The sequence below is a fragment of the Eptatretus burgeri genome, chromosome 4 (assembly GCF_056783735.1).
Source record: "Eptatretus burgeri isolate ZD-2024b chromosome 4, Ebu_testis_v1, whole genome shotgun sequence".
NCBI lineage: Eukaryota > Metazoa > Chordata > Myxini > Myxiniformes > Myxinidae > Eptatretus > Eptatretus burgeri.
This window is the reverse complement of record NC_140964.1, coordinates 141,570,190-141,586,040: the sequence shown is the minus strand read 5'-3', so window position 1 is coordinate 141,586,040 and position 15,851 is coordinate 141,570,190. Positions and strand designations below refer to the sequence as shown.

Genomic DNA, 15,851 nt, shown 5'->3' with positions numbered 1-15,851 from the left:
TGACCTCACCTGAATCTGAAGGTTTCGGAACCACTAAAGCGAATTTTAAATGCAATTTCACTTTCCCTGGAGGATGCACTCTTGATGTCATGTTCGACGAGAAACACATGTTCTTCCACAATGAGCGCCATGGCATGACTGAGTGAAAACCGTGTTCAACGTCACAGCATGGTCACGTGTTCAATCACGTGATTCCTGACCACTCCCAGGATCATGTTACATGTTCCTGTAATATCACGAGACATTTACGTGAATATTAGGCTCCGAACAGATGTAGTTTTTCGTGTTTGGGAATTATCGAAGGTTCGCGAATAAAAAAAAATCACCCTGCATGAGCTTTTTGACGCATTTCTCAAGGTGAAATGAACCTTGTAACGTTAAATGCCTTTTTTCTGCTTCATATTTTTTTGTTTCTTTATTATTATTCTCAATCATGTCGCTGAATGTATATTCGCGCTTTTCTTCAGTTTGGCTGGAATTCTGCCTCACGTCATCACGTCATCACGTCATCCTCAATTTTTGTAACTATCACTAATCACGCAAGAGTAAAATAACCGTTAACGTTCGTAGCTTTGGAATATCCGCTTCGATTGGAGAAACAACATGAACTCCTGGCAGGCGACGTAGTGACGCAACGACGAAATGACGCATGCGCGTTCCTTCGCGCGCTCGTTTGTGGTCGGATAAAGAAGGCGGGGCGAGCATGGCGAGGCGGCGCGAGACGGTGCGTTGGTCCCGTTACTTTCCCACTCGAATGTCGTCGTCGTCGTCCTTTCGTCTTTCTTCAAACTCCAACATTAATCTTTCCACATCACCTCACCGACTGATTGCTTTATGATATTTATTATCGCTTTGTCTCTGTGGTGCATAGTTTGTATTTTGTTTGTTTGAAACTTCGTTGGGAATCGAACCTCCTTGTGTTCGTGATTTGTTCCACATTTTCATGATTCTCCTTCAAGGATTTCCTCCATTTTCAAGCTTTCTCAGGGAAATTTAAAACGCTGAACATGTTTCTCACCTTCCGTGCGAATGTAAATGTTATGTTTCATTACCTCAACTCACCGAACATGGACGGGCGTTGTTAGTCTGTTTGTCCGTGTCCGTCTCCGTCTCAACAAGTTATAGATGGACGAGTTATCACAAAACAATGTGGATGAGATGGAAAGGAGCCGCTCAGGTTTTCCTTCAGATCCGGAGGAAGATCCGATCAATCAGTGGAGACAAAACAATAACTGTTCAACTCCTGGCGGTGGTATACTCCCAACCAAGCACCGTTCAACTCCCGGCGGAGGTATACTCCCAACCAAGCACCGTTTAACTCCCGGCAGAGGTATACTCCCAACTAAGCACCGTTCAACTCCCGGCGGAGGTATACTCCCAACCAAGCATCGTTCAACTCCCGGCGGAGGTATACTCCCAACCAATCACCGTTTAACTCCCGGCAGAGGTATACTCCCAACTAAGCACCGTTCAACTCCCGGCGGAGGTATACTCCCAACCAAGCATCGTTCAACTCCCGGCGGAGGTATACTCCCAACCAAGCACCGTTTAACTCCCGGCAGAGGTATACTCCCAACCAAGCACCGTTCAACTCCCGGCAGAGGTATACTCCCAACCAAGCACCGTTAAACTCCCGGCGGAGGTATACTCCCAACCAAGCACCGTTCAACTCCCGGCGGAGGTATACTCCCAACCAAGCACCGTTCAACTCCCGGCGGAGGTATACTCCCAACCAAGCACCGTTCAACTCCAGGCGGAGGTATACTCCCAACCAAGCACCGTTCAACTCCCGGCGGATGTATACTCCCGACCAAGCACTGTTTAACTCCCGGCGAAGGTACACTCCCTACCGAACTCCGTTCAACTCCCGGCGGAGGTACACTCCCTACCGAGCTCCATTCGACTCCCGGCCTAGGAACACTCCCAACCAAGCACCGTTCAACTCCCGGCGGAAGTAAAAGCCCAACCAAGCACCGTTCAATTCCCGGCGGAGGTATACTCCCAACCAAGCACCGTTCAACTCCCGGCGGAGGTATACTCCCAACCAAGCACCGTTTAACTCCTGACGGAGGTATACTCCCGACTGAGCACCGTTTAACTTCCGGCGGAGGTATACGCCCAACCAAGCACCGTTTAACTCCCGGCGGAGGTACACTCCCCACCGAGTACCGTTCAACTCCCGGCGGAGGGACACTCCCCACCGAGCACCGTTCAACTCCCGGCGGAGGTATACTCCCCACCAAGCACCGTTCAACTCCGGGCGGAGGAACACTCCCGACCGAGCTCCGTTCATCTCCCGGCGGAGGTATACTGAGCGTCGTTAAATTCCTGGCGGAGGGATGCACCCTACCTCGTGCCGTTAAACTTCCGGTGGAGGTATGCTCCCTACCGAGCGCTGTTCAACTCCTGGCGGAGGGACACGCCCTACCGAGCGCCGTTCAAATCCCAGCTGAGGTATACTCCCAACCGAGTGCCGTTCAACTCCCCGCGGCGGTATACTCCCGACCAAGCACCGTCGTTTAACTCCCGGCGGAGGTACACTCCCTACCGAGCACCTTTCAACTCACGGCAGAGGTATACTCCCGACCGAGCACCGTTCATCTCCCGGCGGAGGTATACACCCTACCAAGCGCCATTCAACTTCCGGCGGAGGTATACACCCTACCAAGTGCCGTTCAACTTCCGTCGGAGGTATACACCCTACCAAGTTCCGTTCAACTCCCGGCGGAGATATACACCCTACCTTGAGCTGTTCAACTCCTGGCGGACTGACACGCCCTACCGAGCACCGTTTTATGGTAGGTAATGGTCATGTGATGTAGTAGTGGATCTATGGTATTGTTACGGTTGTGGAAATTCGCATTACACCATAAAGGGTCCTCAGGTGAGATATATCAGTAAATTCATGTGTAGTTAGCCCACACCCGTTGTATTGAGGGAATATGTGTGGTTCATCCGGGCTGCGATGCTTTGAGTTAGCCATTTTTCTTTCTCTATTGTTATTTTGGACCATTAAGCCGCCTACAACTCAAACACCACCACCTTTGCCTCTTTACCTCCACAACTCCATCCCGCAAACATCGCTTCACCGCCATTCCCAAACGACGCCCGCCAACCACCAAACCACCACAGCAAACCCCCCACCACCTTCGCCTTTCTCCTTCCACAACCATCGACCCCACACCACCAGTCAACACCAAACGTCGTGCTGTCCAGGGCCTGTTCGGTAATTGATGCCGAACGCGTCAAGCCGCGGGTACGAATGCGTTCCTCTCAGGGAGAAATTCGGATCAGGAAGGGTTCACGCCCCTTTTTCTCCGTCCAATGGGCGAGCGTCGGGCGGTATGGCCCCGCCTCCAAGCGCGATGAATGTGGATTCTTCACGGGATAGAATTCGGATCAAAAGAGGCTCACGCCCCTTTTTGCCACACCAATGGCTGAACAGAGAGTGGCGTGGCCCCGCCTCCAATCACGTTTTGATCCTAATATTTGCATACAGGCTCCTCCCCCGGCCTATAAAGACGCGCAGCTGGTCGAGTGAAGACGGAGGTCGTCATCGAGGTTGCAGTGTGGGGGTCGCTCGTCTCGTCGTTGGTGCCGTCTCGTCGCGGGATTCGAGCCAGCCATTTCCCTCGCTCGACCCTGAGCATCGACAATTCTCACCCCCCCCCCCATCCGCGCTGAGATACTGCCGGTGGCCCCGTTCTTTCCCCACCATGACCGTGGTGCCGACCCAACCGTGCTGGCGCGGAGCACGCTGGAGAGGGCTCACCGACCACGCCAGGGGCACGGAGTCGGGGCGCAGCTGCGCGGACATTGCGGCTTGCCCGCCATCGCGTCACGGGGACGCGGGTAAGACCTTTTCGGTCTTGTGGACCTGGCCGCTCCTCCAGGCTCCGCGCACATTTGGTCCACGGACCTGTCTGCCTCCTTGCCTGTGAGGGTGGCTTTCGTTTCCTTTGCTTTTAAACGTGCGTGTGTGGCGCCAGTCCATCAAGTAGAATTGTTTAAGTGTCTTTGTGTAATAATTATATTCGGTTGTAGCTCTGCATTGTGTCCTTGCTTTTGTTGCATTTTGTCTTGACTGTTATACGTGCATTACTGTATGGCTGTGAATACGTGCTTGTCTGTGTGTGTAATAAAGTGCTTGCTTGTTGAACTGTTTCCCATTTCGCTGCGTCTTTTCCCTTGTTTGAAAGTTCCATCCTACATCACATCAGGGATTTTTAGTGGGTTTAAAACACCCGGTAAATAATCTGAACCGTCGAGGTCGACGATAACTCCGCTCGGTTATCCCTGCAGCACGGAATGAGCCGCTTCAGCGGTTCGTGTCCGAAGTCGACCTACGGTGAGGTACGATCGCCCGGTCGACCACTCGCGCAGGTACTTAGGTAGGTCGAATTTGGCGAGCAACCCTATCCTGCGCGGGTGGGCAATTGGCAGGATCGTGGTGAGGTTAAACCCCGACCCGTGACTGGCTCCTGGCGGTAGTTCCCGGAGCGTCACGCCTGAATTGTCCGTTCCGGTGGGCGACGCGTCGCGATTCGAGTTACGTGGCCGATCGCATGCCAGACGGGCCAGAAGTCGCAACAGTATCTGGTAGTCATGTGATGTAGTAGTGTATCTATGGTATCTCGTAGTCACTTGATGTCGTGGTGGATCTATGGTATATAGTTGTCATGTGATGTCGTTGTGGATGTATGGTATATAGTTGTCATGTGATGTAGTGGTGGATGTATGGTATCTCGTAGTCATGTGATGTAGTAGTGTATCTATGGTATCTCGTAGTCACTTGATGTCGTGGTGGATCTATGGTATATAGTTGTCATGTGATGTCGTTGTGGATGTATGGTATATAGTTGTCATGTGATGTAGTGGTGGATGTATGGTATCTCGTAGTCATGTGATGTAGTAGTGGATCTATGGTATATAGTAGTCATGTGATGTAGTAGTGGATCTATGGTATCTCGTAGTCATGTGATGTAGTAGTGGATCTACGGTATCTAGTAGTCATGTGATGTAGTAGTGGATCTATGTGATGTAGTAGTGGATCTACGGTATCTAGTAGTCATGTGATGTAGTAGTGGATCTATGTGATGTAGTAGTGGATCTATGGTATCTAATTGTCATGTGATGTAGTTGTGGATCTATGGTATCTCGTAGTCATGTGATGTAGTGGTGGATCTATGGTATATAGTTGTCATGTGATGTAGTAGTGGATCTATGGTATCTAGTAGTCATGTGATGTAGTCGTGGATTTATGGTATCTCGTAGTCATGTGATGTAGTTGTGGATCTATGGTATATAGTTGTCATGTGATGTAGTTGTGGATTTATGGTATCTTATAGTCATGTGATGTAGTTGTGGATCTATGGTATCTCGTAGTCATGTGATGTAGTGGTGGATCTATGGTATCTCGTAGTCATGTGATGTAGTAGTGGATCTATGGTATATAGTAGTCATGTGATGTAGTAGTGGATCTATGGTATCTTCTTCTTCTTCTTTCGGCTGCTCCCGTTAGGGGTCGCCACAGCGGATCAGCTGTATGATCCGCATAGTGATTTAGCACATGTTTTACGCCGGATGCCCTTCCTGACGCAACCCTGGTCGCCTCCTACGACACAGGGATATGGTACACCTATTTTCACCGGGGTATACACCGGCCCAGTATACTGGTACTCATTTTGCCGACCTCGGAAGGATGACAGGCTGAGTCAACCCCCTGGTGTATGAATTCAGTGGCCCAACGGGGCTTGAACTCAGGACCTTTTGGATCCCAAGCCGCTGCCCTAACCACTGCGCCAACACCAGGCTTCAGTGGATCTATGGTATATAGTTGGCATATGATGTAGTTGTGGATCTATGTTATCTAGTAGTCATGTGATGTAGTAGTGGATCTATGGTATATAGTAGTCATGTGATGTAGTAGTGGATCTATGGTATATGGTTGGCATATGATGTAGTTGTGGATCTAGGTTATCTCGTAGTCATGTGATGTAGTAGTAGATCTATGGTATATAGTAGTCATGTGATGTAGTAGTGGATCTATGGTATATAGTTTGCATATGATGTAGTTGTGGATCTATGTTATCTAGTAGTCATGTGATGTAGTAGTGTGATGGACTTGGAGTGATGTTTGGAGAAATTGAACAAAGAGAACTAAATTTAGAAAGACGAGGTGATCTCTGGAATTGTGTAACCAGACTGCACCTGATTCTAACAGGTAGTGTAAATAATGGAGACATTTGCACATGATGATCAGGTAGTTGTGTAATGGGGTAGTTGTGTGATGGAGTTGTGTAATGGGGTAGTTGTGTGATGGGGTAGTTGTGTGATGGGGTAGTGTAACGGGGTAGTTGTGTAACGGGGTAGTTGTGTGATGGGGTAGTTGTGTGATGGGATAGTTGTGTGATGGGGTTGTTGTGTGATCGGGTAGTTGTGTAATGGGCTACATGTGTGATGGGGTAGTTGTGTGATGGGGTAGTTGTGTGATGGGATAGTTGTGTGATGGGATAGTTGTGTGATGGGGTTGTTGTGTGATCGGGTAGTTGTGTAATGGGGCACATGTGTGATGGGGTAGTTGTGTGAAGGGGTAGTGGTGTGATGGGACAGTTGTGTGATGGGGTTGTTGTGTGATCGGGTAGTCGTGTACTGGGCTACATGTGTGATGGGGTAGTTGTGTGATGGGGTAGTTGTGTGATGGGATAGTTGTGTGATGGGATAGTTGTGTGATGGGGTTGTTGTGTGATCGGGTAGTTGTGTAATGGGGTACATGTGTGATGGGGTAGTTGTGTGATGGGGTAGTTGTGTGATGGGATAGTTGTGTGATGGGGTTGTTGTGTGATCGGGTAGTTGTGTAATGGGGTACATGTGTGATGGGGTAGTTGTAATGGTGTAGTTGTGTAATTGGGTAGTTGCAATCGGGTAGTTGTGTGATGGGGTAGTTGTGTAATGGGGTACATGTGTGATGGGGTAGTTGTAATGGTGTAGTTGTGTAATTGGGTAGTTGCAATCGGGTAGTTGTGTGATGGGGTAGTTGTGTGATGGGGTAGTTGTATACATAGAGAAATACATTTTATTCTCCATGGTTGTCCAAATGGAAATGCATGCACATGGACATACGGGCCTGAAACGGGATTCGTATTTCAATGGCCGTCTTCCACTTCCATGCGATGCAATCATCTATCCATAAACATTCATTGTGTGTATATATATATATATATATATATATATATATATATATATATATATATATATATATATATATATATATATGAATTGTTATTTACCTGGATTGCATGATTCACCTGTAATTTGATTGGTTAAATCATCGCTTCGTTGTGGCTCACGGGGACCCTGGAGATGGAGGCAACTCAGCCCGTTTCACCCCCTCCTCTCCCTCTCTCCTGGTGTGTGTGTGTGTGTGTGTGTGTGTGTGTGTGTGTGTGTGTGTGTGTGTGTGTGTGTGTGCGCGCGCGCATGTGTCTGCGTGCGTTTGTGTGTGCGTATGTGTGTGTGTGTGCGCATGTGCGCTCACCTTTCACTACTCCCACATCCTCTGTCTTGCTTTTCACTCACCTTTCACTTCTTTCCTTTGTCTAATATTTCCTCCCTTTTCATCGTTTTGTCCTATCTTTTCCTTTGCCTCCCCCCCCTCCCATGTGTGTGTGTTCCTTCCCTTTGTGTGCTTGTCCTGCCCAAATCTCGTCCTCATCCGTGATCATCTCTTGCACTCCCCTCTCGCTGATCATGATGAAATGGCAAGCTCAAAAGAAGGTCTGAATTATGTTTATAAATACCATTCATGATGTAGTGTGTGTGTGTGTGTGTGTGTGTGTGTGTGTGTGTGTGTGTGTGTGTGTGTGTGTGTGTGTGTGTGTGTGTGTGTGTTTTTGTGTGCCATATAATGCATGTGACCCACTAGTGAGCCATCCCGTTGTTTTGTTCCCAAAGGCTCGTACAGCATCGAGTTTAACAAACGGACATTGACGAAGGAAGACGTGGACGGTTCACGTCGAGCAGTGTAGTTAACGTCCTCCATCCAGGTGTACCTTACAGTGAGCGCATTGTTGTGTTCCTCTTCCTCTCTTTTTGCATTGTGTGTATATGCTTGGTGTCTGAGGTACGTTGTCATCCTTTCATTGTTTTCATTATCGCTTTGTTGTGCCTTTACTTGAAAACTGTCTTAAAACAATTGCTTCCAGTGATCACACATCGTCGTCGTCTTCTTTGACAGACACCTTCTGTCCTACGTTCTGGTGGGGTTGGACGTGGCAAGTTTGGCCCAAGTCTTTCACAAACCGGCTGGCTTTGGCTGGCATTCGATTAAGGTTACAGGAGGAACTTGTGATCTGTCCAGGATGCCGGTGATAGTTCGCCTACTCTTCGCAAAGGGCACCGCGGGATCTTTAACGTCCACCAACTAATGCTGGCGGACGGGAAGTTCCGTTTAACGTCCATCCGAGGGACGGCACACGCATTGACGAATCACCTGTGTGGAACACCGGGATGACGGTTTGTACCTGGGTCAAGATTTGAACCCAGGCTCGACGGCTTGGAGGGGAGAGTGCAGGTCAACAGAGCGATACCAAGGATGAGAAACGACGACGACGACGAGCTGTTGACGGGCTAGAAAGCCCTGAGCGTCTCGACAGCACACAAAGTGCTGCGTTGATGGCACAACCTCATATAATGTGCAGGTGAGAGAACCCCTGAGTGTGTAAATGGTACCTTTGTATGTAAGAGAGAGAGAGAGAGATAGAGATAGAGATAGAGATAGAGATAGAGATCTAGCTAGCTCAGGGCATCCCCGTTATGCAGGGCTCACCACGAGGTACGTGTGTAAACGAGACAATGGAGGTGTCGAACACTCGACACGTTCCAAAGATGATGTTTCCTCTCCTGTGTCCATGAACGTGCTTGCAACACCTGGTACATTTAATTTTCAGTGTCGATTGTTTTTTTTTGTTTTTTTATTATTTTTATTTTTGTCAGTGTAAATACTGTAAACGATGAAAGTGAAAGGTTTCACATTCTTACACCTTGATGTTTCAACGTTATTGTAAAGCTTGTAGCACGCTGCTCATCTCACGTCTGCTGACAGAATGATGCCCTGTAACCCGGCTTGTACATGCACGAACAAAAATACTGTACAAGAGGCAATGAGGAAAGGAAAGCAGACGGTGAGTACGCTGTTGGCCTACTAATGAGGGTTCAATGACTTGTTCGACTTGTACAGTTGTGTAAGCGGTGGAAAGCTACTGCATGTGGCTCAAGTGCCTCTGCGGCGATACACTAACAACGGGACACGTTGTCCGAATGAAACGGCATGGGATCTCAAATTGGCACAGGCCCCATATATGTGGTATGCATGTCCACTGATGCGTGGATACAGCTGGAAACTTGGAAGGAGGTGGGATTTGGGGTTGCAAGGGGAGGGGAGAGGAGGTTAACGAGGGGAGAAAAGATCATGGTTTTTCATGGGTGACGATCTGAGATGGTGGTGAGCAGCTGTCTTGAATACCTGGAAGGAAGAATGAGTGTGAAGAGGATGTGGAAGTGGATGCCACAGGTGGGGGGAAAAAGAGGAATGAAGAAGGTGGGAGGTGATCGGTTATCCTGGATTGAGGTAGATTCACCAGAAGGGGGTTGACGGTCGACCGTGTGAACCCGACAGAAAGTTGTGGGTCACGTAGTGCATACGCACTGTGTACAAAGCGAGGACAGACAAGGATACACTCGTCCGCCACAATGATTCACGACTTGGTGTCAGTGTTACTGAGTGGTGAAAACTGCAGAATGTGAGATCAGCTGCACAAGCATTTCACACTTGAAATTGATTTGGGTGCAAGCATTGTAAAAGGAGGCCGAGTTGTATGGTGATGGCGGAGGGTGAACTGGCAGACATGGCCTCTTTGAAGCCACCGCACCCAAGTCTGCAAGCGTGTGATCCAGGGATAATGGGTGAGATGACTTGTGGAGCGGCATCGACGGGAGATATGGGACATTTTCACAAAGCGGGTCAGGTCACTGTTAAGAACAAACTCAAAAATCAACTTTCTTTGATATTCTCGAAATAGTGCTTGAACCCCTTATAAGGCCTAGAAAAATGTTCAAATGATGTCAGCAACGCAGGATCACCATAAGGCCTCTGCACTGACTGGGCAATATATGCTTGATAAAAATTCTCGGACAGTCTTTACCGTAACCTGACCCGCTTTTGTGAAAATGTCCCATATCTCGTCAACTACGTGGCCGCCCCATTAAAGGATTGTGCAGATTTAGGATTGCTCTAGGAAAGATGACCTAAAGAAAGGGTAACCTACCACTCCGATCAGTTCACCGTGTTGTGGGGTTTACCGTGTTACTGACTTCTTAGACTGCTTTTTCTACATTAGGCCTTTCTTATTGCAACGGTACGAGCAAAGGCCTCACGACCCTCTTTCAGAATACATCATATTGCATTGGTTTCAATTTAAGGCTTTGGAATCCTGAAGATCATTTCAAAATCGAGTCTATATCTATTTCAAATTTATATTTAAAACCTCAGAAATCCTTCATGTATGAATGATAATAGGGTTTTGTTTTTGGTTTGTTTTTCAGTCATCTGTGGATTTCCCAGAATGCCTTGTTATTCTGAGCCAATTGCTGCTCGAAGAACCTGGAAAGGAAGAAGAGCTCGCCTGCAGACTCTGGGAAAGAGCCTTAAACTCACCACTTGCGTGTACGTTTCCTTTTGCCCTCCTCTTTGTAGCTGTCTACATATTAAATGCTGAAATTGTCCTCAATCTTAGGCCTAAGTCACATTTGCTCTACGGCGAGGATACGGCGGCCGTACGCCCTCTGAATTGACAAACGTGCGGCGGCCGCAAAGTTTCTGCGGTGGCCTCAGGGTGGCCCTACGCCGTTTGGCTATATTTTACAGGCCGTAAGGTCGCCGTGGAATTATAACGCGGAGTTATAACTTTTTTCATTTCTACGTTCGCCGTAGCAATTCAACAAGCCGAAACAAAAGAAATGGTTAAAAAAAAAATTAACCCATTCGTTACCGTCCGTCTGGCCGCACGTTCGCCTTAGGGCCCCCTGCGGTCACCGTGCGACATCAAATCAAAGACCGTACGGCAACCCCACGTTTTCGGTCTCCCCAATATCTAAGACCTAAGGCCTAAGTCACATTTGCTCTACGGCGAGGATACGGTGGCCGTACGCCCTCTGAATTGACAGAAACGTGCGGCGGCCGCAGAGTTTCTGAGGTGGCCTCAGGGTGGCCCTACGCCGTATGGCTATATTTTACAGGCCGAAAGGTCGCCGTGGAATTATAACGCGGAGTTATAACTTTTTTCATTTCTACGTTCACCGTAGCAATTCGACAAGCCGAAAAAAAAAAAAAATTAACCCATTCGTTACCGTCCGTCTGGCCGCACGTTCGTCTTGCGGGCACCTTGCGTCTGCCTTTAAAATTCTATGGCCGCCGCAGGAACGCCCTAAGGTCACCGTGCGACATCAAATCAAAGACCGTACGGAAACCCCACGTTTTCGGTCTCCACAATTTATAAATACGCCGTGCAGCTCCCCGAAAAATAAAAACATATGTGACTGCTACATTGTGTGACCGTGGAAATACTGCGGCCGCCGTATAATTGCTAATGGTCGTATATTTTGGAGACCCCACGGCCGCCGTAGCAAATGTGACTTAGGCCTAAATACGCCGTGCGGCTCCCCGAAAAATAAAAGCATGTGACTGCTACATTGTGTGACCGTCGACATACTGCGGCCACCGTATAATTGCTGGTGGCTGTAGATTTTGGAGACCACACGGCCACCGTGGCAAATGTGACCTAGGCCTTACATACACCCTCCCTGACCCTTTTATTTTATTCCACAATCCTTACCTTTTTTTTTTCTTCCCCCCCCCCCCCCAATACATTGCTTTTTTTCAGCCTCTCTGGAGCTTGCAGTTTCCCATTTGTCCTTGTCTCGATCTCGCTCTCCGTCTCTGCTCGCTGCCCTCGTTGGACGGGAACTTCTGGTTGCCGGTCATACCTTTGCTGCAGTCACCGTACTCGGAGTAAGCCTTCGGATGTCAGGTCAGTCAGTGGTTCATGTTCTTTGATCGCATCTCAATTTATTTCCCCTTTCTCGCTGTCCTTAAAGGCAGTGAATACGATTACAACCTATCAAGAGTAGGCAAGATCACCTGAAGTAGTTACGTATGATACACCCCTTTCCCCTAATAAGGGGATGGTCCATGGCTGGGAAACCTGTGCTGGTATGTCAGTGGTTTTCGATGTAGCTTCCATCCAGTGTGACTTGTTCGTAGTGCGTTTGCTGGAACGGCCTTCGTGTCCTGATTATTTGAAGAAAAAATGCTCGAGGCAGCTTATCACTGATAGGATTTAATCACTTTTTACTTTATTTTGAAACACTCCAAGTGTGACGGTAAAAACCTTGCTTTCTCCACATACAACAATCGTTCTGCCAAATCGAGAAGAGCCGCCCTCGCCCCCTTCCGGCGGAGATGACGCAACGCATGGGTGGAGCATAAATATGCATGAGGCAAAACATGATTATGCAATGGGTGGAATATAAATAAATTTTACATTCAAACTTGGTTACATCACGCTCCTCGCCTGGTTTTAATATTGTCGCGGCTCTGGGCGGTTAAGTTAAGTCCACCACGCTCAATTGTGGGGGACGGGTGGTTAACACTGACCAGGCCCGGATTGCCGATCGGTTTACCCGAGGAGGTCGACACGTGATCCTCGAGACCATCGTGCGTGTAGGAGGGGCACTGCCGGAGAGACGGAACAGATGGATGCACAGCACAAAGTGTTTATACTCAAACCCCACGACAAATACACAGACATGGCAACTTAAAATAATTTAATTCAACGGGGATTGAGTAATTTAATTTTAATGGGGATTTAATGAAAATAGAAATATTTACAAGGGTATAATTCATAATGTAGTAATAATACGTGAAGTAAACTAAAGTCTAAGTCGAGGCGCCTCCACACATGGACTTAAAATACAAACAAATACAGATCAATCCTCTCTTTATTCTGGCACATAGCTTGGTCTAGAGATGGTGCTGCACGGGTAGACGCGCCCAAAATGGCGCCAAGCCACTCTCTGGGTGGGAAACGCTCGTGAGGCAATTCGTGAAGCTGTATTCAATGCTGAGGCTCAGAGACTGCCGTGCGGCTACCTCGTCGATCGCACTTGCCGATACGCTCTCTGCAGAATAGCATGGCTCCCTTCGGTGACATACAAGAGGCTTTGAGGTCCGTCTCTCACGACCAGTCAAGAGTCGATGGCCAGCATCTTGCTCAGTACGCAAGCTAATTCGCAGCACGACATGAGCATCATGCAGCCATTTTGTCGTGCCGAGAGGAGAGCAAAGCAAGATTCTCCGTCCCAGCTACGTTCCTCTCCCACCTACTTCTGCTAACCTCACCCTTCTTCCACCTCTCGGCGTGGCTTGCTGGCATGAAACCCTGGAAGGCGGGGTTTCTGCCTGCTTGGCATGTTTTGCTTGCTTCTTCTTGGGGTTGTGGTTGTCATAAAAACGCAACTCCTTCAAGGCTGGCTTGTAAATGCAAAAACGTAGGAATATGTCATGGGGGATGGGGGGGGGGCAATCACATACAAGGGGAAATTATCCTTAATCCCAATCTAATTAACACCGCACCACCCCCATGTGGTGACACGTAACACTTAAACTTACAGTTTTCCTACTTAATTTACATTGAGTGGTCTCCCACACGTCCACGGATCAAACAACTCGATTCAATCCTAACTTTGCTATGAAATTCCTCCATCTACCCCCACAACCGTAACAATCTAAACTACAACAGCAGTTGATTGAAGAAAGAATTATGTGAAACACGAGAACCGGGGTAACCACCTTGGCTTGAAACATTGTCAAATTGTAATTGAACATAATCAAAAATGAACTAAACTGACTACATAGTACATCATATACAGTCACTAAAATCATGGACCAGACTATGGCTAACGGATAGGGACAGAGTGGATCATAACTTGAGAACATGAACTTCACAATCAATAGAACACAAAGAAGGAATTCACTCTTCCCCTGCACATATAAGCAGCATGACCTCAGTTATGGATCACAAGTAGATGTGGGGTTTGCCGTCCTACATGGTGTGGATTCACACTTTTCAAACCCGACCATCTGTGCTGGACAATGTCTCAATCACACGTCCATAGGGCCAGTCTTTCCTGTGCGCATCCACCTTCAGCAGAACAATGTCACGGACACAAAGGTTACGTTTCGTGATTTGTCACCACATACAGGGCTGCAGGTTTGGGAGATATTCTTTCGACCACCGTGACGAGAAGGTATTCGCCAAATGCTGTACACATCGCCTCTGATAGCTGAATATGTCTGCGGGATGACCGAAATCACCTGGTGGTACACAAAGAGGCCTTATCTTCATGGTAAGGAGTGCCGCTGGTGTCAAGATTTCCGGCATGTCTGGTTCTGTAGACACTGGTACAAGTGTACGAGTGTTGACAGTAGCCCATACCTCCGCCAGGAAGGTCGTAAGGAGCTTGTGGGTTTGAGAAACATTTGTTTCCAAGACAATCACGTCGAGAATTATATGACATACACAGATCAATCATTCCCACACTCCACCCATATGCAACGCGTGGGGTGGAGTGGGGTGGGCTGCGGTGGGGTGGGGTGGGGTGGTTGAACTTCTACTTCGAGAAACGTGTGAAATGTGTTCCCAATGAATGTTCATGCTTGGTAGCTAATAGGGCTATGGAACAAAACTCCGGATCGTTAACCAACTCGACGGCAGGGAAGGTGGGTTTAATAGGTAGTTCGGAAACCCAGAGAAAGCTTGGAAAGTGTCGTTGATCCTCACGCACCGATAAATAATGGAACATTTGCTCTAGGTCGGCCATGATGGCGATGGGTTCCTGTCTGAAGCATACTAATACCATGCGGAGACTGTTGACGAGGTCTGGACCAGGAAGTAGTACCTTCTTTAGCAATACATCATGATAGGTAGCACTGCCGTCGAACACCACATGAATATTTACCCTCGCCGAGAGAGAGGGTATTGCACTCGGGTCCGTCTGTTTGTTTGTTTGTTTGTTTGTCCACACAGAACTTTCATGTTTTTCTCCGCAACCACTTGTCGGATTGAGATGAAGTTTTCACCATAGGTGCACCACGACTTCTGTAGAATGTTTAGATGACAATTATGACCTCATAAGTCACGTGGTGTGGCAGCCGTGTTGGAAGAACAGAAAATCTTGTGACCTCTGTTCCTCTGAAACCCCACCAAGGAAAAAATTGAAACTTGGCACGTAGCAAGTACTCCTCATGGGGAATAAGTGTGATTTTTCTTATGACATCATAGGTGCCTTCGTTATGACATTATAATTGCATATGTAAAGCACGACATCCGATCAGTATGAAAATTTTTGAGTGTCTTCTCGGTATAAAATGGTCGGCATAAATTTTTTGGACGATGTCATCGGTCACATGATTTGGCAGCCATATTGTTAAAAAAAAAACCTTCAAAAATGTTGTTCTCTGAAATGGCTGAACAGATTGAGGCAAAACTTTATACTTATGACCGCCGATCCATGAGGAACAAAAGGTTCGCACATGACGTCATAAGTCACATGGTTTGGCAGCCAAATTGGATTTACCCTAAAACATGTAAAAATCTTGTTCTCCAGAATGGCTGGACATATCGAGGGAAAACTTCACACAAATGTTCCCCAAAGCATTCGTGTCCAAGGTTGTTGAGGAATAATTGATGTCACATGTTTTGGCAGCCATATTGGAGTTCAGAAAAAATATTAAA

At 47.8% G+C, this 15,851-nt stretch overlaps 1 protein-coding gene across 11 annotated transcripts in view; it reads left to right on the top strand.

Annotated features, from left to right (window-relative positions):
* Positions 1 to 621: 621 nt before the first annotated feature.
* Positions 622 to 15,851, top strand: part of LOC147029264 (uncharacterized) — a 104,356-nt gene continuing 89,126 nt past the window's right edge. For 2 of the 11 annotated variants that reach the window (XM_085880196.1, XM_085880192.1), the window contains exons 1-3: positions 622 to 724; positions 10,603 to 10,723; positions 11,940 to 12,086. In XM_085880196.1, the coding sequence (XP_085736322.1) occupies positions 650 to 724; positions 10,603 to 10,723; positions 11,940 to 12,086 (343 nt within the window). In that variant the 5' untranslated portion in view covers positions 622 to 649. Of the gene's footprint in view, positions 725 to 749; positions 2,799 to 7,327; positions 7,777 to 8,090; positions 8,700 to 8,725; positions 9,183 to 10,602; positions 10,724 to 11,939; positions 12,087 to 15,851 lie in introns of those variants that run through there. The other 9 variants (XM_085880193.1, XM_085880190.1, XM_085880197.1 and 6 more) reach the window with 7 other exon arrangements.